The sequence below is a fragment of the Prionailurus viverrinus genome, chromosome X, assembly GCF_022837055.1.
Source record: "Prionailurus viverrinus isolate Anna chromosome X, UM_Priviv_1.0, whole genome shotgun sequence".
Lineage (NCBI taxonomy): Eukaryota > Metazoa > Chordata > Mammalia > Carnivora > Felidae > Prionailurus > Prionailurus viverrinus.
In genome coordinates, this window is record NC_062579.1 from 55449543 (window position 1) to 55470465 (window position 20923).

Consider the following 20923-nt stretch of genomic DNA (forward strand, 5'->3'; position numbering starts at 1 on the left):
GGAAATGGTGCTGGATTACAAAGAGACAACCAAAACTAACACAAACACACATAGGCTTCCTAGTATGTAAATTATTTTTGAGGTTAGAGATCTCCTTTTACAGAATTTAGTACATAACAGATTCAAAGACCAAACTTTTTGACCTCCCAATATTAAATAACTAAATGTGCAAAAGAATCACCATTAAATAGGACATCAAAAGCTATACATTTTCTATGAAACAATATGTGCACAGATTTTCAAAGCTGTGAAAATGCAATAAAGAGCACAACACATTTTGGTCACTTTATTAAATGACATTAAATAGTTTAAGTTTCAACTACTAAACAGCACTTTGAATGGTGAAAACACAGATAGTATTATTGTCATACTTGAATGCTTTTCTTTAAAAACACAATTCCAGTCCTTATATATATTACAAAACAGCCTTAAAGGAAGAAGTGACATCTTTTCTACAGTACTTAAGATACTCAATACGAAACTGAAAAGCAGTCTAAACAGAAACAAAGGCAAGTCTTCACAGCTGTATGATTTCAGCAGCCAAAGCTGGATGATGGACTGAAACATTACTATACAACTGGGACAAAACATATACAATATCACAATACTAAGCAAAAACGCTTTACACCCAAAGAAATAAAACAGGTTACAAAATGTGGAGAATTTAGCAGGCAAAACTGTATTACAAGCAACATTTTAAATCGTCATTTTTTAAGCCATTGCAACTATTTAAAACATCTAAAGCAAATAGAAAAATGAGCCTTTTAGTATCTTAATTGATGTGATTTTGTTTTTAAATATTTGTTAAAGCTTGATGTTATACTCAAAGTACATATTATGTAGCTAAAATGTCAAGTGAGAAGAGTGTATGCAAAGTGGTCCAAGTTTTATTTCAAACTCTCTTAGTTCCAATTAATCCTTTCTATGTATTACTCAAGTCATAGTTTCATCCATGGTGAAAAAGGTTTAGAAGGTTGCCTAAAATTTTTACATCCATGTCTTTGAGCAAGTAATCAGACCATGTTGAAAGTTCTCAGGTCTAGTAAATCAGGTTTAAAGTATTCTGGACTTGCAGAAATACCAACTGACAACAGCTGGCCATTGTGTACTGCCTTTAAATACTTCTCATAAATCTTGTCCTTTTCATTCTTCTAAAGTAAAAACATATCTCCCCCATCCCAATTAAATAAACTTGATTATATGGCTGGCACAATATCCAAATATATGGAATTTGTTAGTGATACTCACCATGGTAAAGTGGGAGGGGGGATGGAGTGAATCCACCTAACCTCACAAATTCTGTATCACAAACCTTAGTGCTCTTGGATGTTTACCACTAGTTCTTTCATGATAAAAATGGAAATCTCTTAATCATCCAAATAACTCAAAACAGTTCTAGCTAATGTTAAACTCATTCTAATCCAGTGATACCTAGAGCAATTCCACCACCCAACTTTCATTTTTTATGTAATTTTTTAGCTATTTCCACTACCTGTTACATCACCATCTCAAAAATAGTTTTGCCATGTTGAGTTGACTCCCATAGTCTAACAATCTTTTTCTTCAAGGAACTCAAGCAACCAAATTGTACATGAATAAACTCATAGGTCATTTTATAGGCTTGGATTAAGAAAAACAACAATGTAATGGTTTTCTAGTAAAAGTTCATAAAAGGGTAGTAGATGAATTTTGATCCTAAAACTGCCTCATGGATCTAAACTAAAAAAAAAATCAAACTTTGAAATGTAAGTTATTTAAAATAACATAGGAAAGTTGAGGGAAAAGAACATAGGGTGACAGAAAAGAGGAAGAGCATAGAAGCCAGTGATCCTTATCTTTCGGAGGAATTATTTCACAATACTGACAGTACTGGGAATTATTAAAGCACATTCCTCATGTGAACTTAAGAAGTCAGCAATGGTTCTGCCATTTTGATATTTATAGAACAGGGTGTGACCCTACAACCACACCATCATCCTTAACCTCCTAAAATGCTAGAACTTGATTTTGTTAGTCCACATCCCACTGCCAGCAACAGGATGAAGCACTAGCACTGGCACCAAGCAGTTAGGAGGTGTGCTTTATATTAGTGCCAGGAGCGAGAAAATTCATGTGTGGGAGATAATCCACAACCCTGAAATTTTACCAGTAATTATTTAAGCACATATAAGTGAAAATAAAAAATGGCCGAAAGACTAAAGAAGAAAAAGGAATTCTCTTCTTAGGCTATACTTAAGGCTGTTTATACAATGCTAAGATAACTGCAAGACTCCTCCAAGTTTTCGAGCAGTAGTATTTGAGAATATTGCACACAATTCTGTGTCAAAGATAACCCTTAGTTTCTAACTTTCAGTCACGGAGATAACAGCAGGAGCCGAGTTGCAGACTTCAGTCAAAAGAACATTAAAACCATTTCAATCACTTTAATAAAGAAATGGATTAAGTACAAAAGTATTTTATAACTTGAGGAATCAACTCTAAGAACTCAGCTGTGTATTTTTATATGTAAAGAACGAATATATAAATCTGTATTCTTTGCTAAATTCATTAATTTTATGACAATTTTATGGTCGCTAAAAGCAGGCATAAAAATTTAGAGAGGAAATCTGTGGAGTTGTTACTGTTATGGAAGGACTTGTTTTCACTGAAAACAATTTGAAATATCTTCTGTACTCAATGTGTGTAAGAAGATTCTAGGCAACATCACTGACAAATGTCAGGAAAAAATGGTATGCCCTATTAAAAAAAATTAAAACTAATATGGAAGATTGGCATTTAAGGGGACCAAACTATTTATACAGTTGAGTTCTGTTAAGTCATTGATTCCTAAAAAAATAAAAGATCTTTCTATGATTTTAACAATCCATTTAAGCTTAGTGCAAAATCACATTGATTTCCCTTGGGAAGGTCCTGGATTTTTGCTTCTCATTGGGGGTGGTGCACGTTGCAATGGTGGTGGCTGCATACCACCAGCTACTGACTGATACATTCCTCTCATATCAATTTGCTGGTAGTTAGAAGGATTCATGATTAAATTTGGAGGCTTTGGCATCATGAGGTGACCCAGTGTTGCTTGTTGATAAGTCATTTGTTGTTGTTGCTGCTGATTGTACTGCTGCTGGAGCCTTCGGTTCATAAGTATTCGCTGAACACAGCTGATTAACTAAAGAGAGAAAAGGGAGTGCATGTTACAAGTGCATGACCTGTCACAAAGAGGCAAATATCAAGTTTTAAGTTAAAATCAATTTGTTAAGGGTGTACCATATCAAAAGGAAAACACATTATTGTTATCACCATTACTAATTTGAGGCATTCACAAGACCATTACTGTAGAAACCAGTTAGTAACACCATTTAGGGCTAAATTTTCTTAATGACTTGACTACTGTATTGCAAGCAGCATTTAGGTTAGTTGCCATAGTAACTGTCCTGCGCTATGATTAGTTTCAAGTATTAGTTACAGCACTTTTTGTCAAGTCTCATTTCTTGTTCATTCTTCTGAATATTTCACATAATGACAGACAAACATTTTTAGTGACAAACACCAAAGGGGAAAAGCACTTGCAGTGGGGAATAATTCCTACCTGGACTATCTCAAATTTCCTAAGATAATCTGAAATCAATAATTCTACAGCGCTTTCTAAGTAAAATTCATGCCACAGAAATTGATTCCCTGGAGTCAAGAGTTGAAATTTCCCACTGAAAGGCAGATGGCTGGCAAACAACTATGCTGGGAAAAAACGATCAAAGGTCCTGGAATATGCTAGCCTTTTAAAGAATTAAATAATTTAATAGGAACTGGTGACATATATCATCTATAGCTCCACTGTTTTTTTTTACTCTCAAATATATTAAAAAGTATACTTATTTTGGGAAGGTGTTTAAAAATGGTAAATATGGTAAAAGTTTGGCAAAAATTCCTTTAAAAAAATTTTTTTTAATGTTTATTTATTTTTGAGACAGAGAGAGACAGAGCATGAATGAGGGAGGGTCAGAGAGAGAGAGGGAGACACAGAATCCGAAGCAGGCTCCAGGCTCTGAGCTGTCAGCACAGAGCCCGACGCAGGGCTTGAATGCACGCACCATGATATAATGACCTGAGCTGAAGTCGGACACCCAACTGACAGCCACCCAGGCGCCCCTGGCAAAAATTCCTTTTTAAATGTCCAGACTACATAAAATATAAAATTATGTGAAAGAGATCCTACATAATCTTCAAGGAGACCCACTTGGGAAGTTGTTGCTCTTCTGTAATCTGGTAACCAAGATATTATACCTTTACTTGACATTATTAGGTTTTCTGACAATACTTCTTCCAGGAACAACCAATGACCGACCAGCCAGCCAGCCATATGAGGAAGGGATGGTTATTGACACAGATGTCACACAAACCCATTATTATGAATTCAAGAAAATTGGACATAACTTAGAAATAGTCAAACTCTTACCATTTGTTGTTTTGTCAATACATCATTGTAGATTGCTTCTCTTCGTTTAACATCAAGCTCCTGACTGGCTTGTCTACTTAATGCTAACGCCTGTACTTGGGCCTCTGAGAGATTCATGTTTTCTTTCCACTAAAAGAAAAAGGTTCTATTTACTCCTTATTGCAGTACACTGAGGAAAAATAATTAAGGTACTTAAAAATATTCAGGATTTTAGAAGTTTTTTTTTCTCTCTCCTTTATTCTTTTCTAAAGAAAACAAGGATGTAAAAAGCAAGGCACTAAGTTATCCACCGTTGTACAAGGTTTGGCTATCTCTGGAGTGAAACAACTTGGATTTAATTGGTGCAACAGATAAAACTTGTTTATGTAAACAACACATACATTTCTATGACTGACTGATTTCCCATTTCTTAGATATTACCCATTTCTCATTTGTGCCAGCTTTTAGGTAAAATTGCTGAATTATAGCTTGACACTATTATCCAGTTTATGAGCATTTTACTATTGCCAATAAAGATATAAGAATTATGCGGTTTTCCCCACAGAAGGAGTGAAGCAAACAACAATTAAAAATTAAAACAAATTAGGGGAGGGACAATAATTGCAAGTTGGAGTAAGACAACTGCCAATTAACTTACTACAGCTGAAATTATATCTTCAAGAGGCTGAATCCTCACTGCCGTCACACTGTTCGTTGCTTCCACAACCTTTTCTCTTCCTTGATTAATGAGGTCCTAGAAGAATAGAAGAAATCTTATATAGGGCATATAAAAGATGGCCTGGTTGTAAAGTATAAGGATCCTTCCTCTTGCCAATTGATAGCACTTGTTTTCTTTGTAAATGTTTATTTATTTATTTATTTTAGGGGGGGGCAGAGAAAGAGGGAGAGAATCCCAAGCAGACTCTGCACTGTCAGCACAGAGCCCAACTTGGGGCTCAATCTCCTGAACCGTGAGATCATGACCTGATCCCAAATCAAGAGTCAGGCGCTTAAATGACTGGGCCACCCAGGCACCCCTTTTATATAGCATTTGGTTTTAAAACTCTTCAAATAATTGAAAAGCAGAAAACTGCAGCATCAATAAAGTGGGTAAAACGCATCAGTGAGGGTCTTGTTAGGAAGATAAAAGTTTGGGTTTGCACCAGTAATTTATAAATTTAAATACATTTTAAAAAGGAAACAACAGTTTCAATTAAGTTATTACATTATTGGTATAATAAAACCTAATCTTTCTTATTTAATTCATAATTGACTCTTAAGTAATTATTTCATACTGAACATTATCATATACTTAATGCTGCATCTACATTGCATCACAATGTAAATTAATGTATTCTATTTTCAAACATTAAGTTAATTTGTTTATTCAAAATATTTTATAACTGAAGAAAGTTCTATTTCCCCAGCTAGTCAGCTGCCTATTGTTCCTTAATTAAAACAATTCAAACAACATTAATTCAAGGCCTAATTCTCTTGTGCTCTGAACAAACCACATTCTACCATACTATTTTGGTTCAAAAGGGTCAACAAATAAAAGAAAAATTTCTTGGTCTATTCAGAGGTAATCTTTTGGAGAATGTGATATTCCTGCATAGGGAACCCTCAACAACAGGCACTTGAAATTGCCTTTAATTCAAGTTAAACTACTTTTATGCTTCACAACTTACCTCCAGCTGTTGATTACTCATTGCTGACAGGGCTCCCAAATTGAAAGGAATATAAGGAGTTTGAGAGTTGAAACTGACAGGGGGTAAATTGGTCCCAGTTGGTATGTTGAAACGCATGGTCAGTCCCTAAAAACAAAAAATTATGCACTTTCCACATTGTGATTTAAAACTTGAAATTCTACATCACCTACTGGTTTAGAAAAGAATCCACATTCTCAGATCTAAGAAATTATTAACACTCTTCCACACACAAACAAAACACCCTTTTCACCCGAAACCAAGATCCTATTACACAGAAAGTTTTAACCCCTAAAGGTGTATTCTTTTTTTCTGATAATTCCCACAGAATGGGGCAACTCAGAGAATTCTAATGAGACTCCTAACATAACATTAACGTTAAAGAAGTTTGGTACAATGAGTTAGGAGTTTAAAGAATTCAGGTATTAGGATAAGGTTTCCCATGCTCAGGCACATTTTTGCTCAAGTGGATTGGTGTTTAAAATAAACATGGAAGGAACTATTTTAAATAAAGTTGCTGTTGGAGAGTGACATTAATTTCAATAATGGAATGTTTTTGTGTTCTGACAGTCAAAATTTAGATTTCAGGTACACATGCTAAAGCAACATTTACTCCTACCTCCAAACTCTAAGCTCCTGTATATCTGTTACTAGAGTGAGGGTGTTGATGGGAGTTAAGTGATGTTAAATATATAGCTTCCCACTAATCTCTCAATTCAGCACAAGTGCTAAGCAGAAATGGGGTTACTACACTTTAAGTGGAAACTATTTTCTTCTTTCCTTTCCTCTCACCCTACCCCAAAAGGTAGCCAAAAGCCCATACACTGACTCTCATATTGTTCCTGAAGACTCAAGCAACAAGTAATATTATTATTACTTGTTCCAAACGTGACCCTTTTCTTACTCATCTCTCTTTCAAATGACTAACACAAATACAAAAACCAAAAAGCATTTTGAATGAACTACCTTCTTCTCTGCTTCATACTCAGCCCAAGCTGCTTTTCTTTCTTCTTCAGTCAACTCTTCTTCTTCTTTGTGGTCCAAAAGAGAATCGTGCTCATGATATCCTACAATGTGTTCTTTATGTATTTGAAGAAGTTCTGCAAGTATGGTGTCCTGTTTAGAGGGGTTGAAATAACAGAGAATTATTTTTTCTCTCTGGATCCTACCTCCAAAGTTCTTTGGCCTACTGTCAGACTAGAAACTAGACACTGGCTGCTACACATATTTCTGATATATATGATATAAATTACTTAGAAAACAGTCACAATACATGCAACACCAGCCTCTTATGTAAGAACTTTCTATATAACAATGTTTATATAAGCATGTTTTAGGGGTTCAATTTTTTAAATGACTACTTTTCAGCTTCAAGGTTTTTTTCCTCCAACTTTCTTCTAATTTTTCATTTATGTATTGCTTTGTATTTTGCTTTTTTTTTAAGATTTTATTTTTTAAGTAATGTCTACACCCAATGTGGGGCTTGAACTCACAACCCCGAGATCAAGAGTTGCATGCTCTACTAACTGAGCCAGTCAGGTGCCCCATGTTTTGTACTTTGTTCTGAGTTGATAATAAATGCTAATATAAGTCTGCTTAAATAAGAGATTACATTGGATGTGCATGCTAAAAATCATAGCTACTCCTGTTTATACATATTTTACAACTTTATTTTCACAATCACTTTGGCTACCAACCACTATACTACTGAAAACCAAATCTAAATTAATCTAAACAGCTACAGGACAATTTGACTAGAACATATAGCCCTTATATTTCAACTGTACAAAGGTCAAATGTAAATTACACTGAAAAGACCGATGGGTCAAATTTAAACTGATACACATTGTTTATCAATTTATTACAATTTTTTTAAGTCATAGTGTCTTAAGTCAGTCTTTTAAGGTTAAAAAAATTAAAAGCTTGAAAACTGGGATCATCTATATACTTAGTAAGAACAACCAAACTCCTGTTCTGTGTAATTACAATTATGAGAGGGACACAAAGAGAGGTTGGGAGGAAGGAGTTAAAGTGAACCATAGATATGTTACTTGCTAATAAAAAATTAAAATACTCACAAGTTGTTTATTAAGAAATCACAGATGAAAACCTGGATATATAAAAGGCAAATTAATTCACTTTACAAAAGGATTTTTCATAGCTTCTAACAGCAAGTTCTTTTAGAACACACTTTCTAAATTGAGTGTGAATCTAGTGAAGTAACAAATAATTATAGGGCAAGGGAAAGGTTGCAGAGGTATATAGTACATTAAATGTAATCTACATCTAATAAAGCTTAATGCCTTCCTAAATTTCAGCACAGACAAAACCCACGCTTGAAAATAATTCTGTCTTTACATCTCCATCCACCCCCAGAGTATAAGGTCCAATGCATGGTAGGAGCTCAAATGTCTGTTAAATAACTCAAGATGAAAAATTCAAATCATGAAGCCCTAAGTTTTTTCTGTACATAGCAAATGCTAACACTATTTCCAAATATTCTGAATATCTGGTATTATGTAAATAACTCTTAATCTTGCTACCCACACAAACACCTGAAATAATAATTTCATCATTCCATGAAATAAAAGGAATTGATTTCCTTAATGAATACAGCTGTAATAATTCATTTTGACATGATGTGCTATTTCTTTTGTTGAAAACCAATAACATTAAAAGATTACACAAATGAGAGGGCTCAAGAAAGCCTAAAGGCAGAATACATAGATGCTAATAGGTTCAATTCTTCTGAAATGCTAACTAAACATTTCTCTTCTACACCAGTGTAGAAATCTATCATCAAAGCTGACTTCCCATATAAAGTCATATGCCATATAAAACAGGTTTATAATCACTAGATAGATCTCCAGAGTTCACAGTTACTGACCAAGCAAGCAGGGAGATAGGCCAATGTGATTAACTTCTATTAAAAGATAATGCCTTCCTTATGTGTAGGTCTCCCATGCTCACCCCCAACCATGACTCAAGAGAGAGGTATATAATAAAACCAGATAACACTAAATATTTTTAGTAAGTGACCATGACAAATACAATTAGGAAAGTAATCTATTCTACAAAATACCAAATAAATTATAAGGTAGAAATGTTCTATGGATAGTCCCTAATTTTACTTCTATCAAGCAAGAAATGATGTTCTTAACCATATCAAAAATAACTTCATTTCTCTAAGAAAGAAACCTAAGAGAAAGACCAAGAGAATTGTGTGCTAGGAACTGAATTTATTTTCAGCTGTGCCACTGATTCTCTAACAATGAATAATTTAGTCTAGCTATGACTGTCACTTAAACATGAATGAAATCCTCTCTACTCACATGTCTAACAGGATGATACGAGAATAGCAAAAATAGATGAAACACCCAATTCTTTGGAAATAAATCCTACGTCAATTAAGTGCAGTGTTTATTTCACAATTATAAACACCACAGTTAATACATTACTTTTTTATGGTTAGAGAGAAAGCCTTTCCAGAGATGCACATATTTAATGTACATGTGCACACGCGCACACACACTCTCATATATACCCTTTAAAAAATGTCTGCATTATTAGGGAGTTTTATCAAGTCAACCCTTATCAACCTATAATTTCAAAGTCCAAACTTATCACCTTGGAATTGGTAGAAACCTATGTCCAGAGAGGCAAAGTAACTTGTTCCAGTCACACAACTAACACTAACTGGGACCAGAAGGTGAATTTCCTGACTTCTATCCAGTGATCATTGTATCACATTATAAAGAATGACCAGGGTTTTGTTTTGTTTTGTTTTTGTTTTTGTTTTTGTTTTTGAGAGGAGGGAGGGGCAGAAGGGGAGGGAGAAGGAGAGGGAGAATCTTAAGCAGGCTCCATGCCCAGCTGAAATCAAGAGTGGGACACTTAACCGACTAAGCCACCCAGGCACCCCAAGAATGAAATATTTTCTTGAGGCATAGTTAGTTCCTCCATTTCCCAGATCTGTTCTCTTATATTAAAAAAGACTGAAGGATTCCAGGGGTGGGAAAAACCCAAGTATGTCTATTTTCCCCCCACTTTTTAACACTTTTGTACTTTTTAAAGTTTTCTTGAAGCATATGTTAATCTTTTAATAAAAGGAAATCTAAAAACTGAAGCAAACACAATTCTCAGAAACAAATCTGTGAAAGGCCAGTTCGTGCTTAGCCTAAACCTGACATGAACTATTTTACCATTTTCATCTTCTGGAGATAGTCATCCTAGGACACCCCACTTCCAAAACAGTCTTCTCCCCACCAATTCCAGACTTAAGATCTATCCTATCAAGTCAAGCATGATTGCTTTATTAAGGTCAGATTATGGTAGAGACTCAGCTTCTGTCTATACATTAACTTTCCTTTTGACCCACAGCCAACTGAAATGCCAGTAAGTCAGAGGAGAAATGCATGTGACATTGTTTTGTATTATTAAAAAATTTTGGACCCTTTCCCCCAAATATTAGCTCCCTCCGAACATCAAACCAAAACACCATTGAAATTGCTTCTATTGGCTACAACACTTCCTTCTTTTCAAAGAATTTATAAAAATACAGAAACAATACTAATGTCCTATTTTAAAACCTAGAAATAACTAATGGTAACACCTGTCATATATTTCTCCACACATTCACATTTTAAACTCACACTCACACACACGTTTTCACATAAAAATGGGATTGTACTACAGTTTTGAAAACACTTTTCTGAATTATTATCTTTCCATGGACATCATTTTACATCAAATACAAACCATAATTTTTAATGGCTGCAAGATGCTTACAAATTATGTAGATATACCTTATAATCTATTTAATTATTCTCCTACTTAATTAAGGGTTTATTAAGACATTTAGGCCACTTCCAGTATTCATTATGACCAATTCTGCAATGAAATACATTAATGGACAATTTTAATGTATTTCAACCATTTGTTCATACAATAACTATGCCAATAATACTCAAGGACTTAATGTTTACAACAATCTTCACTGTAACAAAGAAAAGACACTACATGTTACATTAACTGACTTTTATAGGAACAAGATTCATTTTACACAGCTCAGGAGGGCATGAGACAAAAGCACGAGGCAAAAATGTTTCTTTCCTCTAGAGTGCTGTTTGAGACACAAGAGAAAGATACAGAATTTCTGATATAAACTGTTTCTACATCTTTCCCTTTGTAAATTAACTGTAGCATACTGTCAATACAAGAAACAGATGATGAGATTAAAACAGCAAAGAAAAACGTGTAACAGAATTCTCAGAATATTTCTTTGGGAAAAACAGTTTTGCAAGTCTAGAGTAAATCATACAAGTTAATAAAGAAAAATTTCATCCCAATGTACAATACAATCAGTGGAGAGGCTTTTTGTTTCTTCCCTTTGAAGCATGCATTTATTAGTTGCTATAGCAACACTATTATTGAAAACAATACTGGAACAGAATCTATAATCACTAGGCCAACAGTCATGAAAATGAGGTTTAAATTATATCCAAATGTGTACCTTTTCTTTGTCTAAACTTTATTTTCCTTCAGTAAGTGAAAAATCTTACAAGCTGGGAAAAAGCATGGTCTATATTCTAGCTAACAGCTAAGTTAGCTTAAGCTTTAAAAATGACTGGTTTAATTAATAAAACAAAATTAATGATAAATTAAAAGTTTAAGTTAATTTATTTAGAAGTTTAAAGTATTTGGCAAGCTGACAAAAATTCCCATCTAATCAATTCTGAAATTCAACCTTGAAAATAAAAATTTTAAAAACAATCAAGTCTTTGCCTGAGGGTGGGGGCGGGGGTTTGCCATGTTTCAAAATATTTTGCTTGCCATCACTTTGAATTTGTATTTTATAATATCTGGAAATAAAATGCCACTGGAACACATAAGTGCCACACGACCCACTCAAAAGCTATGAAAAAATTCCTTTTATTACTTCAATAAGTCTAGATTTTTAGTAAAGAAACTTAATATTCCTGGTAAAAAAAAAAAAAAAAGTTTCTACTTTCAAATTTGAAGCCTGTTCCAAACTGGAAAAAAAAAGCAACATACTTGAAAAGTAACTAGGGAGCTACTGAATAAAGTTCATGTACTACCTCATATGAGATTTTTAGGTCAAGAGTACATAACTTCTGCCAAAAAGCATTTATAAACATATCCAGATTCTGAAATTGTAGGTATAAAAAAGACAGTGACAACTACAGAACTTGTCACTTTCAAATAAGGAAAAGGCAGGCCTGCCAAACTGACTTTGGTGGAAGGTAAGAGCCAAACTGTCCTTTGATAAGAATGGTTTCTACTCAGTTTAACATTCAAAGAACTAGATAGTATATTGAGTATTTAGCCTTTAAAAACTGGTTATCCTTTATAATTACTACATAAGCCACATGCCATTCAGTGTGAGGTAAAGAGTGTCATTCCAGATTTTACAAGACTGCAGTGACTTTCTAGAGGTTACAGCTTTCCAAGTAGAGCCTGAAATGGAACTTGATTCTCAAGCTATACAATGTAGGGTTCATATTATCTCTTTATTTCATAAACACTGTTAACATCCTCTAACTATAGCTGTGTTGTAAAAAGGATACAGATAGAAGGAAGACGTATGAAATAGGAATGAAAGCAGATATTTAGCAGCTCAAATTACATTTTAAAGAAAGAAAACATTAAAAGATGAAAGACAAAATAGTAAAAACAAAATATACAAATACGGTCATCTATCTAGTGATTCTTGTACTGACCAAATCTCTCATGCAAATTATATTCCTTTAAGGGTTCAAAGTAATGAATATGATATAAACATCTTGGTCATGAAAACATCATTAACTGAAGAGATAGAAGGAAGCATTCACCTACTTAATTCCCCTAAAAGTATCACAGCCTAAATTTTCCACTGCTCCTATTCCTACAATGTTACAAGGCATATTCTGAATCAGCCAACCTAACCAATCAAGTAACATACTTTAGGATAGTAATATACAGATACTGTAGCACTCAAGTACCTTATATTAATTCAGGGTCTCTGATCATTCCAACATGTTAGTTATGTCCTTCTGAACTCTCATAAATGAAAGTGGAAAAAAGTGAAAGGATATATAGCCTTGCTTTCCAGGTTTCTCCCTACACCAGATAATTTCATGACCAGACTGTTAGACAAACAAACACCAAAATAATTTTTGCTGGAATCAACTGATTTGATAGAAAGAAGACCTATGTCAGCCTTTTGAATTTCAGAGGAAAATTTAATGGCAGGATTTATTTTAAATTATATACACGTATGTAAAACTTTGCAAATTGGGAGACTTTATGTGTAGTGATTAAGATCGCAGGCTCTAGAGTACTGCTATCCAACAGAACTCTGGGCAGTGATGGAAACGTTCTGTCTGTGCTGTCCAGTATGGTAGCTACTAGCCACATGTGGCTTCTGAGCACCTGAAATGTTACTAGTGCAACTGAGAAACTAAAATTTTAATTTAATTTCTTTAAATACAAATGTAAATAACCACATGTAGCCAGTTGCTCTTGAGTTAGTGCCGATCTAGAGTCTTACTGGGTTTAAATCCTAGTTCTAACATTTACCAGCCCTATGTCCTTGAGCAAGTTATCTCTCTGAATCTCAGTCTCCTGGTCTGTAAAATGGGCCTAATAACTATCTATTTCACAGGATCTACCACGGATATTAAATATTACACATAAAGTGCTTAAGCACAGTGCCTTATTTACTAATGACCTTTGAATTGCTAAATCTGATGGTCGACTCTCAGACTTGATCCTATCCATCCACCAGCAACATCTGACAGGTCTTAATCTCTCTCTTCACCAAAATACTATCTTCTCTTGGTTATCTAACTGGAAGAATTCTACTGGTGTTATTTACTACTCTCTCTTACTTCCAACACGGTTTCTAAAGGTCTAAAGCAGACCCTAACTTTAAAAAACAAACAGTGTATTACTGTACAGAGAAAGAGGTTTTATACTTTATCCAAGTTTTTCTAATGAAAAATTCAGGAGATGTTTGACAGGACAAATTATTTGATATCAGAATTGTCCTAGAAAATCTTGGATATATGGCTGTCATAGAAGGACCAATAAATTATTGCCAGTTCTGTGACTGTATATGTATTATATTTATTTTATTTTTTAAATATTTTCTTTGAGAGAGAGAGAGCACAAGTGGGGGAGAGGCAGAGAGAGATGGGGACAGAGGATCTGAAACAGGCTCTGTGTTGACATCAAGTAAGCCCAATGAGGGGCTCAAATTCATGAACCATGAGATCATGACCTGAGCCGAAGTTGGACGCTCAACCGACTGAGCCACCCAGGCACCCCAATTTTATTTATTTTATTTTAGATGGAGAGAGAGTGAATGGAGGAGAGTGGCAGAGGGGGAGAGAGAGAACCTTAAAGCAGGCTCCACACTCAGCGTGGAGCCCAACACAGGGCTCAATCCCATGACCCTGGGATCACAACTCCTTTTGCTTCCCACTTTGCCTCATCCTATATTTTTTTTAAATATTAATCTTTTTACACATCATCTATAAAACATTCTTGCCAGAAACATATGCTGTGAATTTAATCAAGCCTTTGGGTCTATTTTCTAGTTTGCAGAATATATAAGAGATAAAAGATTAAACACACCAGGAAATAAATTCAGAATGAAGGGAGGGGATATGACTACACTAAATTAAAAATATAATAACAAGAGACAACAATCAAATATAATGTGTGGACCTTGAATGGATCCTGATTTGAACAAAGGAGCTATAAAAGATATTCTCAAGACAACTGGAGTACTTTGAATACAGATGTGGTATTAGATGATGTTAAGAAATTAAGAAGTTATTAATTTTATGGTATAGTGGTTATATAAGAAATGACTTTATATTTTACAGATTTGTTTATAAGTTTAATTATAAATGAAACATCAAAATCTTATAATTTAAATAATTTTTTTTGCAACTACATGGATGGAACTAAAGGGTGTTATGCTAAGCGAAATTAGAGAAAGACAAATATATAACTTCACTCATATGAGGACTTTAAGACACAGAACAGATGAACATAAGGGAAGGGAAGCAAAAATAATATAAAAACAGGGAGGGGGACAAAACATAAGAGACTCAAATATGGAGAACAAACAAAGGGTTACTGGAGAGGTTGTGGGAGGGGCGATGGGCTAAATGGGTTAAGGGGTATTAAGGAATCTACTCCTGAAATCATTGTTGCACTATATGCTAATTTGGATGTAAATTTAAAAAGTGAAATTAAAAAAAAGAAAAAAACCACATTTTTCATGTTTATTTTTGAGAGAGAGCGAGCACGTGCATGTGCAGAGCTGGAGAGGGGCAGAGAGGATGTAAATTTAAAAAATGAAATTAAAAAAAAGAAAAACACATTTTTCATGTTTATTTTTGAGAGTGTGTGTGTGTGTGAGAGAGAGAGACAGAGAGAGAGAGAGAGAGAGAATGAGCATGTGCATGTGCAGAGCTGGAGAGGGGCAGAGAGAGGGAGAGAAAATCCCAACCAGGCACTATGCTATCAACGCAGAACCTGATGCAGGGCTTGATCTCATGAACCATAAGATCATGACCTGAGCCGAGATCAAGAGTCAGACGCTTAACTGACTGAGCCACCCAGGTGCCCCTACTTTAAAAATATATAATTTAAAATATTTCAGAAAATAGAGGAGGCAATAGTGGTAAAATATTAACAATGACTAAATCTAGGTGATGGGTATGAGTATCCATTATATTTTTCTGGTTTGAAAATTTTCAAAATAGGAAAAAAATTAAAAGGAACATTTTTTTTAATTTACTTTGCAATAATGGAGACAGAAAACACTAGACAATGTGACAGAATTCTGGGACAGCCCAAAGTCTGAAAAATGGGTCATTATCCTTTTTACCCTTTATTATCCTTTTTACTCTATGTTTTAGCATACCAAAACAGTTTTCTAAAGCTGGGATCTGAATCCAAGTCACCTCTTTATAGATTTTTTAAAGCCAAACTGAATGCATAATTGCATACTAACACTGTTCTAAGAACCTCACGTGGAATATCTAATTTTCATAACAATTCTATGAAGTACATACTATTATCATCACTATGTAACTGATGAAATTTTCTAAGATAATGAATCAGCATGGGCCGCTGGCTCATTCCCACCACAATTAACCCACAGAAACTACAGAAAGGAAAACGAAACATGAATTCCAGGAACTTATTGGTGCATGCAGGTGCACGTGCGCGCACGCGCGCGCACACACACACACCACCCCTGGAGTGACAACAAACTGACATCATATGCCATCTGAAGCAGAGTTATTGAAAAAATGTACCAATAATTCAAAATAAGCATGAAAGTATACTTAAGGAAAGGTATTGCCAATAGGATATTCAAACAAAACCTATCTAAAAAGAGCCAAAATGAAATATTAGGGATAAAAAATAATCACTGAAATAAAATAATAACTCAATAGATAGTATAAAAAGCAGAAGAGGAATATATACATATACATATATATGTAGATAGAAGGTACACATATTTGTAGATATATATATATATATACACACATACACATATATAGGTATATATACCTCATATATATATATATATATATATATATATATATATATATATATATATAACCTAGTGAGTTAGGATATCAGAATGAGGCGCCCTTCAAGGAGTCAGTAGGAAAAGATAGCGAAATAGAAAATATATAGGTATATATATACCCATATGTATATGTATACAGGTATACATATATATGGTAAGATATGGAAGCTAAAGCAGAACGGTAGGCATTTACTAATAGCAATCTCAGAAGAAGATGAAAATGAAGATGAGATTTTTGAATAATGGATATAAATATCTCAGAATTATAGATCAAGAAACTGAGGCACAGGGAAGTCAAATAACTTGACAAAGGTTAAGATTCAAATCCAGGTGGTCTTTCCCAAGGGCTCCTATTCTCAATGACTATGCTGTGCTGACTCAGGGCTAGAGGTAAATAAGTTCAGCATCCAAGATAGTTAAGGAGGAATAGGCTCAGCTTTACCAACCTAGGATTTTGCAGTAACTGAAGGATGAAATCTATACTCTCCAATATTACACACCTTGATTAACACTGAAAATGCTTTTTCATAAACTCATAGAACTGATCAAGAAGTATAAGGATATGAAGAAAAGGGAATGCTTGTGGAATGATGGTGGGAATGCAAATTGGTACAACTACTATGGAACAGAACATGGAGGTTCCACAAAAAATTACAAATAAAACTACCATATGATCTAGCAATTTCACTTCTGGATATTTATCAGAAGGAAAGGAAAATACCAAGATACCTGAACCCCCACCTTGGTCACAGCATTATTTATAATAGCTAAGGCATGGAAACAACCTAAGTATCCACTGATAGATGAATAGATAATTAAAATGTGGTACATATACACAATGGAATATTATGTGGCCATAAAAATAAGGAAATCCTGTCAATGCAATACATGGAGGGACCTTGAGGGCATTATGCTAAGTGAAGTAAGTCAGACTGAGAAGGACTAATACCTATGATCTCACTTATTTGTAAAATCTAAAAAGCTGAATTCATAGAAACAGAGTAGAGTGGTGGTTCCAGGAGCTGAGGGTATATGTGAAATGGGAAGACGTTTGCCAAAAGGTAAGATGAGTAAGTTTCGGTGATGTAATGTACAGCATGGCAACTATAGTTAATACTGTACTGTATATCTGAAAGTTGCTAAAAGAGTTGGTCTTTAAAGTTCTTATTACAAGAACAAAATGTGTAACTATGTGTGGTGATGGATGTTAACTATAGACTTATTGTGGTGATCATTTAGCAATATATACATATGTATACTGAATCATTATGTTGTACACCTGGAACTATTATATGTCAATTATATCTCAATGAAAAAGAAAGTTGGAAATGAAAAAAAAGGAGTGTGAAGTCATATCAAAGAAGAGTGCCTCAGTCTAATTCTACAAGTTTAATCATGTAACATATTAATGTCAGCACAGTAGAGTGTAGTGGTTAAAGTGTATGGTGTCTGCAGTTACAGCACTGAGATCAAATGCAGGTGCCATCACCTCTCTGTTATAATTTCATCATCTGTAAGATAGAAATAAATTGTGCCAGCTTTGTAAGGTACCTATAAGAATTAAATGACTCAATAGTAATAAAGACCTTAGTACAGTGACTGGCATTAAAAAATATAAGTGTTAGCTCCTGCTTATTATTCCTAATTCAAAGGTTTAGCTGATAATAACTATAAAGACAAATCATGCTACTATATACCTTCTACCCCACAACAGTGATGGACCTTGTTAAAAATACAGATTCCAGGGCACCTGGGTGGCTCAGTCAGTTGAGTGTTCAACTTCAGCTCAGGTTGTGATCTCGCAGTTTGTGAGTTCGAGCCCTGCATCAGGCTCTGTGCTGGTGGCTTGGAGCCTAGAGCCTGCTTCAGATTCTGTGTCTCTCCCTCTCTCTGACCCTCCTATGCTCATGCTCTGTTTCTCTGTCTCTCAATAATAAATAAACATTAAAAAGAAAATTAAAAAAAAAATACAGATTCCCAAGGCCCACTTCCAGAAATTGATTCAGTAGGTCTTAGATGAAGCCAAGAATATGCAGTTTTATCAAGCCACCAGGTGATTCTGATGCTATTCAGATGCTAGCTCAAGAACTACACACAAGAAAAACTGCTATTTATTTTTTAAATATAATTTATTGTCAAGTTAGCTAACATACAACGTATATGGTTGTATCTTGGCTTCGGGGGGTAGATTCCCATGATTCATCACCTACATACAAAACCCAGTGCTCCTGTTGGTGGGAATGCAAATTGGTGCAGCCGCTCTGGAAAGCAGTGTGGAGGTTCCTCAGAAAATTAAAAATAGACCTACCCTATGACCCAGCAATAGCACTGCTAGGAATTTATCCAAGGGATACAGGAGCGCTGATGCATAGGGCCACGTGTACCCCAATGTTCATAGCAGCACTCTCAACAATAGCCAAATTATGGAAAGAGCCTAAATGTCCATCAACTGATGAATGGATAAAGAAATTGTGGTTTATATACACAATGGAATATTACGTGGCAATGAGAAAAAATGAAATATGGCCTTTCGTAGCAACGTGGATGGAACTGGAGAGTGTGATGCTAAGTGAAATAAGCCATACAGAGAAAGACAGATACCATATGGTTTCACTCTTATGTGGATCCTGAGAAACTTCACAGGAACCCATGGGGGAGGGGAAGGAAAAAAAAAAAAAAAGAGGTTAGAATGGGAGAGAGCCAAAGCATAAGAGACTTAAAAACTGAGAACAAACTGAGGGTTGATGGGGGGTGGGAGGGAGGAGAGGGTGGGTGATGGGTATTGAGGAGGGCACCTTTTGGGATGAGCACTGGGTGTTGTATGGAAACCAATTTGTCAATAAATTTCATAAAAAAAAAAATAAAATAAAATAAAAAAAAAAAAAAAACAAAACAAAACCCAGTGCTCATCCCACCAAGTGCCCTCATCAATGACCATCACCCATTTTCCCCTCTCCCCTGCCCCCCACCACCAACCCTCAGTTTGTTCTCTGTATTTAAAAGTCTCTTATGGTTTGACTCCCTCTCTGTTTGAAAAACTGCTATTGTTTTTAATTTAAAAATTTTTAAATACTTATTTATTTTTGAGACAGAGAAAGACAGAGCATGAACAGAGAGAGGGAGACACAGAATCCAAAGGAGGTTCCAGGCTCCAAGCTCTCAGCACAGAGCCCGACGCGGGGCTCGAATTCATGGACTATGAGATCATGACCTAAGCCGAAGCCAGGATGATTAACCGACTGAGCCACCCAGGCACCCCGAAAAACTGCTATTTTAAAGGTATGTCAACCATTGCTTTTTGACAGTCAGCTTGCAATCTTAGGACAAAAATTCATTTGTTCACTTGTCACGTTTTTAATGAATACTTACTATGTACTAAGTATTATAGGAATATAGTGATGAAGATTCCCTGACACAATCCCTACCCTCACAGGCCAGTAGTAGGAAGCTTCTAATCTACAGAGCACAGACATCTTTTGTCTACAAAGCCAAAACAGTTCCTGCTACTTAATTCATTTAATCAGTGAACATTTACTAAATACAAACCTGGTATTTTAAATTTCAGAATTTCCATGATCTTGAGTAGCAGATATTTCTAGTGATTCAAAAGGAGACACTTCCTAAAGTCTACCCCACATCCTCCCCAATGGAATCTTGCATTCCACACCCAACTCTGCCAGTGAGGTAGCCTTAAAGATATTGATATTTCCATTAGCAGTGATTTGTAAGACATCTTGCCAGGGTTAGGGAGGCTGCTACTTAGGGGCATCACTGGCACTAAAGTCCCTTTAAACCCAAATGGTTTCCCTAAAATACTTGGTAACCTTGGCTATTTAATAATTGTTCTTGCATTATAAGGTGATATAATCAATATAAGACACAAAACAGCACTTTAGATAGAGCATGATCAGTCTATTAACAAGTATTTATTTTATAGTTTGTGGAGGAACACTAGAAGCACCTCTTCATTTTAAAAACTTACTACAGAGGTATCAGCTGGCTATAACATAGATAACTTCTAAAGTTGTATACATTATTTATGAAAAAAAATCTTTGAATTAAGGGTAGTAGTTCATAGTCAAATGCATGCTAACATCATTAAAGGTGATTATCAATATCTAGTATTATTCAGTCTTGATTATAATTGATCTCTACAAGAATTCAAGCCTCAAA

At 34.9% G+C, this 20923-nt stretch overlaps 1 protein-coding gene across 12 annotated transcripts in view; it reads right to left on the minus strand.

Moving 5' to 3' along the window:
- Positions 1 to 259: 259 nt before the first annotated feature.
- ATRX (ATRX chromatin remodeler) overlaps positions 260 to 20923 on the minus strand; it is a 327458-nt gene continuing 306794 nt past the window's right edge. For all 12 annotated transcript variants that reach the window (XM_047843355.1, XM_047843349.1, XM_047843345.1 and 9 more), the window contains 5 exons: positions 7099 to 7248; positions 6115 to 6240; positions 5085 to 5180; positions 4448 to 4576; positions 260 to 3163 (listed from right to left, as the gene is read on the minus strand). In XM_047843355.1, coding sequence (XP_047699311.1) covers positions 2885 to 3163; positions 4448 to 4576; positions 5085 to 5180; positions 6115 to 6240; positions 7099 to 7248 — 780 coding nt within the window. In that variant the 3' untranslated portion in view covers positions 260 to 2884. The remainder of the gene's footprint in view (positions 3164 to 4447; positions 4577 to 5084; positions 5181 to 6114; positions 6241 to 7098; positions 7249 to 20923) is intronic.